Source organism: Caloenas nicobarica, chromosome 12 (assembly GCF_036013445.1).
Source record: "Caloenas nicobarica isolate bCalNic1 chromosome 12, bCalNic1.hap1, whole genome shotgun sequence".
In the NCBI taxonomy this organism is placed as follows: Eukaryota; Metazoa; Chordata; class Aves; order Columbiformes; family Columbidae; genus Caloenas; species Caloenas nicobarica.
In genome coordinates this window covers 19716304-19725604 of record NC_088256.1, presented here as the reverse complement: position 1 = coordinate 19725604, position 9301 = coordinate 19716304, and the positions used below count along the sequence as shown (strand labels likewise).

General features: G+C 47.4%; 1 protein-coding gene across 1 annotated transcript in view; it reads right to left on the bottom strand.

Moving 5' to 3' along the window:
- Positions 1 to 2235: 2235 nt before the first annotated feature.
- LOC135993363 (gamma-aminobutyric acid receptor subunit gamma-4) overlaps positions 2236 to 9301 on the bottom strand; it is a 33984-nt gene continuing 26918 nt past the window's right edge. Inside the window, exons 6-9 of the mRNA XM_065643173.1 lie at positions 7855 to 7992; positions 6171 to 6323; positions 3655 to 3857; positions 2236 to 2529 (exon numbers count right to left, since the gene is read on the bottom strand). Of these exons, the coding sequence (XP_065499245.1) occupies positions 2236 to 2529; positions 3655 to 3857; positions 6171 to 6323; positions 7855 to 7992 (788 nt within the window). The remainder of the gene's footprint in view (positions 2530 to 3654; positions 3858 to 6170; positions 6324 to 7854; positions 7993 to 9301) is intronic.

Genomic DNA, 9301 nt, shown 5'->3' with positions numbered 1-9301 from the left:
CCTTGTCTGGAAGTTGTTTTGATTCTTTTCTTAGACTTCTCCCTCTCTGTGACTTTCTTTCTAAAACATTAATTTCCTCTAATTAGAGCCTCCTTAACAATTCTTTTTTCCCTTCTCCTCAGTTAATTTCCTCTAATTAGAACCTCCTTAATAATTCTTTTGCTAAATCAATTTCCTCAGTTAGAACCACATGCCATAATTTCTTCCCATCCTTTCGAAAGCTGTCGGAGTAGCTAAGCAAATTATGCTTCTGGGTAACCTTTATCTCTTACTTGGTATTTTAAAAGAAGAACTGTAACAGGTTAGACAGGCACAATTTCCCCTTCCAGAGCTATGCTGTTCTGACCCCCATTAGGTTATACTTAGCTGAGTGTTGTACTATTGTATACTTAATTAGGCGGTCTAGCTGCTTCTCTGGAACCAAGGTAAGGATGTATTTATGAATGAATTAAACATGACACTTCATTACTCAGATCAGATTTAACAGTGTCAAAATCCATCTTTAAACCAGATCAAATTGCTCTCTAAGAATACGTAAAACCTCCTGCTCCTGTTAGCTGTGCTGTGAGCCAGCCGGTTCTAACTTTTTCTCTGCAGCCTTGCCAAGCTTTCTTTTCCTGACAAGCATTTTAAGTACTAATTGTTTCTAAAACATGCTGGTTTTAAAAATTTCTTTTTTTGTTTGTAATTTACACAGTAAGTAACTATTAATGGCACATTGCTTTTCACAATCATGCTGTGGGCTACCTCAGGAGTTGGTATAAATGAGGATGCAGCTGATTTACACATTATGGACCTTGAGCCTAAATTTCCTCTTCTGCCTTATGTAGTTTGTTCCCAGTTGAGACTGTGTTATGCATTTCTCTAGCCCTTTAAGATGGCCCATAAGGAACCACCTTACTATGTCTGACCTTTCTGAAATATACCAAGGATGACTTGCTCCATTTCCTGATTTTTGGGAAGAAAAGGGACAAGTATTGGTGGGAACTGGAAGGAGCCATAGTGAAATCTTAGTGAAATGTCTTGTAGTGAAGTCAGTTTTTTTTATGAAATTAAAAAAAAAAAAAAAAAAAAAAGCAGGGAAACACACTCGAGCGGCAGGAACACCCTCTCCCTTCTACTGGTAGGTGAAGCACTGGTAGCTGATCGTGTTCTGTTTTCTAGTACCCCTTTCTCAGGTCAGCACCTGCTACCAAGCACAGATCTGACGGTCTCAACAAGTGTTGCTGTGAAGAAGAGAACGGCCCTGCTACGATGCACGGTACAACAGGGCCCAGCTCACATGAGACAGGCCAAAGAAAGCCGCCTCACACCTGGCTCATGAGACTTCTTCTGCTCTTTGTAGCGTAAGGACATTCTCCCTCTTTTGGCTATGCCCAACGTAAGCTCCATAGCCTGCTCAATGTCCTGATCGCAAAGCCGAAAGTCACCGTGGGCCCTGAAGTCTGCTCCAGTAAGGCAGATGGGCCCTTCATACTTGTGAAATGCTTTTTACCACCATCTGATGAGAATCAGCAACGCCTCTGTGGGTGGATGCCCTGGGTGCCACTTGGTACAACAAGTGGAGTGATCCATGAGGAGCGCTCCCCAGATATTCTACAGGGAGCTGGTGGAGGCTCGCAGCTACTCCATCCTTGTCGGTGCCACTGGCAGCTTTCTGGACAGGTTCAAAACATTTTAGCCCAGCCTAGCTACTGTGGGAAAGCTGTCCTGCTGCTCTCTTTCACACTTCTTTCTGTCTGGCCTTTCCAAGCCTCTAGCACTCCAAAAAGTCTATTCTGGTTGAATTGGTGCAGAAGTTGTAAGATCTCCTTTATTTCTTCTGCAGTCTTAACAACTATGTAGAAAACTCCATTTGCCATCACTTCGCATGGAATTTTGGTGTAAGATTGGGTGGAAAAATGAAATGCATTAAGGTTTTTGGTTTTGACAAAATCCCTAATGTTTGAGATGGGAATAAAACATTTTTGGGCAATCTTACAAGGAGTAAAATGCTGGTGGTGCTAGAGAGGGAGCTGTTTGGGAAAGGTAGATTCTCTAAAAAGAAATGTTAGAAGGCTAAAAAAAAGCTGTCTGGTTCTTCTCAGAAGAGATGAGAGAGCAGGAAGAGGGAATCACCAGATTGGATTGTTCAGACCGACAATCAACTACGATGGAAGAGATGCTGTTCTCTATGTTCCTTCAGAAGCCCATCTTGCTGGTCTCCAGTCCAGTCCAGCTGAGGACAAAGAACGGCTAGAGATAGAGATAGGCAATCCAGTAGACAATGTTGAAGAGCAGGAAGGCAGTGGGGAAGAAGACACGAGAGTAGGAGTCCAGGCGGGAGATGTGAATGCGGACTCTCCCTTCCCGCCACATTCCCGTCTGACAGTCCTCAATGCAGCAGAAGAACCTCTCGCATTCCTTTCCTTCCAGGCATGGGGAGCTAGGGTCTTCATCCTCATCTTCCTCTATCTCTGTGGGCCAGTGCATGATGTTGTTGATGTTGATGGTGGTAAAGGACGGCATCACCTGTGCACTGGCAGGTGGCTGTAATGAGGAGGGGTAGGTGGATTAAAGGGAAGGAAAAGGCAAGAAAACATGTTCTAGACACCAAAACTCATCAAATTGGCAAGCGATCAGTTCATAGCATAGTCGCAGTTCAATGGAGAAGGATGACTGATCATCCCCCATCTCTGCATGTGGCTGTAAATTACCACCTTGGCATACTGTGGGGACTGGCACCTCCCTGTATGACTGAGTTTCATCCCTGGCACCCTAGGGAGTAGCCTTCATCAGCAAAGATCTAATTTCCTGATTCCCTATCTTTGCCACTAATAGTCAGTGCAGAAACAGGACCTGTCTGGTTTCAGCTGTGCTAGCCTCTTCCCTCATTCCCCTCAGCTCAGTTGTCTTTGAATACACAGCATACAGTCCAGATATGTCTTCTGGTTGCTGTCAGCTGCTGGAGAAAAGCTGGGGAAAGCCTGTGTGTGACTCCCAACCTCTTGGCCCAGGAGAGGAGACATATCAGCCTCATGGAAGAGCTCTCTCCACCTGTGCTAGGAAACGAGGCTGGCACAGAAGAGATCTGTCTTTTTTGGTTTCAGTTCTGTCCCAATTCAGAGGCCTGTTTCAGCTGATGTGTCTGTCAGCAGTACCTGCCATGAGCTCGGGCAGATCTCAAGAGGATGATGACCACTTTGAGTTCACTGTCCCCACACTCATGATGTCCTCTGATGGACAGACCACAAAACAAAGTAAGTTTCTGCATCTCTGTGACCTAAGATACCTCTGTAAGCCACAGACACCAAATCAGTAGAGGTGAAGAACCTGGGTGTGGATCACCCTGTCTTAAAGTAGACATTTACATTTGGTCACATGAGTCATCCTAAACTATACTGATAAGCTGTCCAGCAATTTTGAAGAGATCACAGTGTGCCTGGCACTTACAGGGACCTCCTTGTTTTAGGGGAGCCTCAGCTTCTTTTTCTGGTGCTGTCTCACATTTCAGGTGCTCAGACCTAGCACGTACAGTGGTCTGAGGACCTTATGAAGATGGTATGGGTCAGGCACTAAACTATGTCAGCAGTTGCCAGTGGAGGCTCAGGAGGGATATTTCTAAATATTTTGGGATTCTAACAGCATCCACCTCAGCTGGTGCCTTCGACCTACCAGCCTGGCTTTCCTGTTGTTGTGCTCAAGTGGTTTCTTGTTTCCCACCAGGTAGTTGAGTGTAGCATACTCCATGAGAGCTGCAAAGACGAAGATGAAGCACACAGAGACAAAGAGGTCCATGGCTGTGATATAGGAAACACGGGGAAGGTGCTTGCGGGAGATGGTACTCAGGGTGGTCATTGTTAGCACAGTTGTGATACCTAAGAGAGAAAAGAGCTGGTTTAAGTAATGAAGAGGAGCACTTCTGTCTTCTACATGCATCCAGCCCCCAAAACATCCCCATTTTTCCTTTCCTGTGGGAGAGAAATTCCTCTGGTTGCCTGGTGCTATTTTTGCTCTACTTATCGAGACTCTGGCCTTGAGGTGCCCTCTAACAATGCTCCATGGAAAAAGAGCTGTTCAAAACCCACGTGTCACACAGGACATCGATGTGGACTAGTAAAGGAGTGGGGAACTCAAACTCTGCCTAAGGCTGTAGACAGGAACAATGGCTTGGATGATGGGAGGAGTGTCCAAAGGAAGGACATGCTAAGAGGCAATAAGACTTGATGGATGGTTTTGGGCAGGCAACAGGTGAGTTGGGATTCAGTCAGTGATGTCCGGCTGAGTCAGCAATAAGCATGGCAATGTCTCAGATGACACAGGACTGCTGTTTCTGTCTGATGTGAACCAGAGCTGGAAAGCAAAGGCCCCTGTTCCCTTTGTCTCTGAGCATTTTCTTCCCAGGATGACTTTAGCCAAATGCAAAGCTCATCATAGAATAATTTGGGTTGGAAGGGACCTTCAAAGGTCATCTAGTCCAACCCCCCCCCTGCAATAAGCAGGGACACCTTCAACTGGGTTAGGTCAATCAGACTGAATCTACCCTCTTCTAGCTTAAAACCATCACTTGAATGGGGCTTGAAATTGTTTTTGCAGCAGCAGTAATACTCACAGATCTGTTTCCAGAGATAAAGTATCAGGAGCCAAAAAAAGATCAGCTGCAAGAGTTGGGGGACTGGACTAGATGATCTTTTGAGGTCCCTTCCAATCCCTATCATCCTGTGATGCTGTATTGTGATCTTATCTACTGCTTTTTAGGTTGTGGAAAAGAAACAGAAACTCCACCTGCTCTTCCTTCTCTAACAGTTATCTAAATCCACCTGCCACCCTTTCTTGGGGTCACCCCAATGGCTCTGGATGGGAGCGTGGCAAGAGATTTTCATATTTTCCTGCTATCTTTGCATTAGCAGATGTGATGTGACTTCCCATATATTTGAAATGCCAATGGAACTGGTCCCATTTACATCTCCTTAATGTAGGCTGATGGGCTTGAAATGTACTGGGGATCATTTGTATTAAGTACAACAGGGGCTGTGGAGAGAATACATTATTCTTGATGTGCTGAGGTCCCTTCCCAGAGAGAAGGGCTCCCCTCCTCGGGAAACTTGCCTTTGTTTTTTTGAGACAGCCACCATAGTGGTGTCTGCTGTGCAGAACACTTTGCCTCTTGCTGTTCAGAACATTTTGCCTCTTGCTGTTCATTCCTTTCCCAGCTACGGATCATGGCGTAGCCTCACCTCCATTGGAAATGACACCCCATTCCTTCTCCTGCTCTCAAAATAAGCACCAAAGAAATTGATTTTGATAGGGAGGTGGGGAGAGATGGTCATAATGGATGGGCTCTGAATAGTCCTGCCTGATAGTGTTGGCCCCTCGCCTCTCCTCTCCCTCCCTGCAGAGGCTGCAGCCAGGGCTGGGAATGCCACCTCCAATTAAAGGGAAAGTCGGTGGGGCTGATGGGAAGGACGGTGCTGGGAAGCAGAGCTTGCTGCAAAATGCAGATACAGCCGAACCGCATTAAAGATGCATAAAGACCTCTCTAGTGCCTACCAGAGCGGGATTCAATCAGCATAAGCTTTTTCCTGCCTCAAAGAGCCACCGCAGGTTGCTGAGAAAATCTAAACAATAGGCAGAGCTGTTGCCACATCCTGGACTCCCAGTGTGGTGTGACTGACACAGAAAGGCTGGACTTATCAGCGTTCCGTATCCTGCCAGAGCGTGGGACTCTGTGGATACAGCTGAGCAACTTCACTCATCACCCTACAAGCTTTATGTCGCTGGTCCTACACTGAACCCTTGAAACATCGTGAGGAAGTGCAGGTCACCTGCATGTGACAGGAGCCCTTTGGCCAATGCTGCAGTGCCACAGCTCACCCCTTCCCTCTCCCTGCTGGCACATGAGAATAACACATTGTCAACTTGGAAAAGATTAGGCTCAGGTCTCAGATCAAGATATGAGTGTTGTGCTATCCTGAAAGAATCCAGTAGCCCAAGCCCGCACAGCTGGAGATTTGGTTAAGCTTGAGGATGGTGTTACACACAGAAAGATGGAGGAGTGGACCAGCCTCCAGTAAGCTGAATAATGCCGGAAAATGGCAGAGTGCTTTAGGAGATTTTGTACCCCATCACTGCCAGCCTGCTAGCCTTGCAGAGTTCAACAAGCATCAGGCATGCAACAACCTGTCTCTTACCCAGAGATGTCCTGGCTGGCGTAGAGTCTCTCTTGATCCAGAAGGAAACCCAGGAGAGAACAACAGTCAGGATGCAGGGAATGTAGGTCTGAATGGCAAAATAACCCATACGTCTACTTAGGTCAAAAGAAACTGTCATCACCATGTACTCCCCTAGGAAAAAGCATCAGAGACATTGGAGTCATAACATGTAGCTTCCTAAAGCACAAAATCAGCAAATTTTCAGAATGTGGAGCGTTTCCGATGAGGTTTTCTTGTTTTAAATGCCTGGCTATCTGGTTTTGTGTCTGGCTTTGCGGTTGCCCACGTTGTCAGCTTCACGGACAGATGTGCGGCTGGCTGAGCAGGTTTGGTGACTTGCTGGCATTGTGGCTGGTTTGCTGGTTTTGTGGCTAGTGGACTCTGTGGCTACCCGGCTGGCTCTGTAGCTGTCTGACTTGACGTCTTTGTGACTAATTTAAGAGCTCACTTTGTGGTTGCCTAACGGGCTATCTGCCTGGCTGGCTATGTGGCTGTGAGGCTGCATTTATACTGGCCTGGCTGTGTGTCCGAGCACACTGATAAACACACTGGAAAAATTTCAGGGAAGAAACTAGAGAGCATTCATCTTCAGCTCATTGCTGCAAGGGTTTCTTTTCTATAGAAGCTATTTAGCTGTAACAGGCTACATGGCCTGGCTTGCCAACTAACTACCTGAGCTGTGACAAAGGAGGTGTCCTTCAATCGCTTTCATTGAGACCCTGGTTCTGCCCCTGGAAAAGGCATGTGGTGCTGTACATCCTAATTGCTCATTTAGCAACTTACAGCTGAGGTTCTTCTTCTTTTTCAGAGGCTCCTAGTGAGTACTGGAAGAAAGCCACCCGACAGCTCTAGAGTTAAGATGGAGCTTGCAAGCAATTACCAAAAAAAAGAGAATTACAAATGTCAGACAGCCACTGGTGCGTTCAACACACTTTCACTGCACCGCTTCTTCTCCCAGTTTGTGCTGCCTTTCTACTCCGGTTAGAGGCTGGTGCCGGTGTTGGCAACAGCAGCTTTCTGCAGAGTGGAAGCAGCACTACCTGAACTTGCTGCTTCAGCGGGCTTAAAAATATGAGCTCGCCCCCCCTGCAGGAACCCAAAGAGGCGTTTCTCAGTTGTCTGTGGGAAGGAAAGGGGATGTGAGCTATTATGAGGAGGAGGAGTTGAAGGGCCTCCATTCCATTGTTTCTTCACACGCTCGGCCTTGTTCCTGTCTCTTAAAACATAATTCAGGTGTTCACCAGCCCCACACAACTTTACATCAAGGAAGACTGAGGCCTGCAAGTTCTGATTTCCCCACCCCTGTTCCAATTCCAAGCATCACCCAGGGATCACATAGTATGCACATAGTGCAGCAAGAGGGGATCTGAGCTCCGTGACCACTCTCTCCTGATCCTTCAATTAGGGATCGCTCCATTCACATCAGCATTGTCACCCCACAGTTCACAGATATCAGTGGTTCTGACCTACCCCTGCTTCGTCTTCCCCTCACCCCTCATCTCTATCACCTCTGCTCCCTCTAGTCCATCCCTTCATTTTTACATTTCTCTAACTGTGCTGTTGTGACCTTCCTTCCCCACCACCATGGACTTGTCTGATGACTCCTTTGCCTCCCACGAGGTCTCGAACACATGTTTCTGTGGGCTGTCTCCCTTTGCCTCACCTGCCCCAGTCCTGAGAACTTCCGAGGTGTTCCTCAGCCCCGTGAAGTCAAACTGGTAGAGCCTCCAGGTGCGCTGGTCGGAGACCTCAATGGAGTAGCGCCTCCAGCGATAGACAATCTCCTCACGTGGGTAGCCATCTGCGAAAAGTGGCAGGGACATAAATGAAAGAGTACGTCATGTGCCTCCATGTCGTTCACCACCCTGGCTGCAAAAGCACTGGCATCTCACTCTAGCTGTTTTCTAGACAAGAAGCTTTCTGGCAAGCGTTTCTGATGCCTTTTGTTTAGATTCCCTTAGGCATCCCTGCATGCAGTGGGAGTAGGGACAGCATCTCCCCTTGTGGGCTGCTTCGAATCCTAGGGGTGGGAAAAGCAATGATAGAAATGGAGCGTTTCTAAGGGCTGCACTGGTGGGAATGAGACTTGAGCTGGTGTAAGAGGACTCCCCGGGCCTGAAATCTTTAAGAGTTTTAGCTCCCTGGGGCAGCATGGGGCCTTCACCACTCCTCATGACTACCTTCCCTCCCCAAGCATGAGTACACCAGGAACATAAAGATGCCAACAGGCGAGGTTACACAGCTGTGGCTGGTCTGACTATCTTTGTACTTCTCGCCCTGGGAGCTATCTGTGTATGGAAAAGAAAGGGTGTGTTCTTCGTGGAGAAGGAGACCTGGCTCCTGCAGGCTTGAGCATGGCTTCTCCTGGCTCTGGCTTTCTTGACAAAGAAACAAGCCTCCTGTGAAGTAGGGACCTCGACACCTACGAGAGAGTTCCTCAGAGGAGGGAAAGAGCAAGAGCTTGGCAGCTAACTAAAAGCGTGCTTCTAATTATCAAGCGTTTATGGCATGTACTATTAATTAGCAAAAAATGAGGGATGGTGGGAGATGAGAGGATGGTATCTCCTCAGCATGCTGCCTCCCACTGAAGCACCTCAGAGCCACATGAGCTCCATCTCTTCAGTGGCAGGGGAAGCAGGAGACGTGAACCCGAGCTAAGATGACTAAATCAGATTTCCAACCAACGCATGAGGACAAGAATGTCTTGGTGCAGAAAGGCTCCCTGCAAAATTACCAGTGAAGATGTGCCAACATCAGCAGCCCCGTTTGCTGATGACAATGGACAAGTGAAAACTAAGAGATGAGGTCTTATTACCCCTGTTTTGTGATGGCCTTGGGTGCAGAAAGTGGGCTTGTCTCTGGGCTGAGGTCTGGAAAGTCAAGCTGTCCCCTGAGAAAGCAGCAGAAGTGGGAAGATGCAAGGCAGGACGGGTGCCAGCTGAAGGGATAGACTAGACATTCTGTCTAGTAGGTCAGAATGACCAGGTCAGTGAAATAATCACCTCCAAACATCCACTCAAATTAAGGAGCAACTCAGAGGTGCTGTGAATTGTCCCTGAAGACTTCTGCTAGCCCAGGAGTAGGAGGATGCTTCGGGGCATAATGGGTAA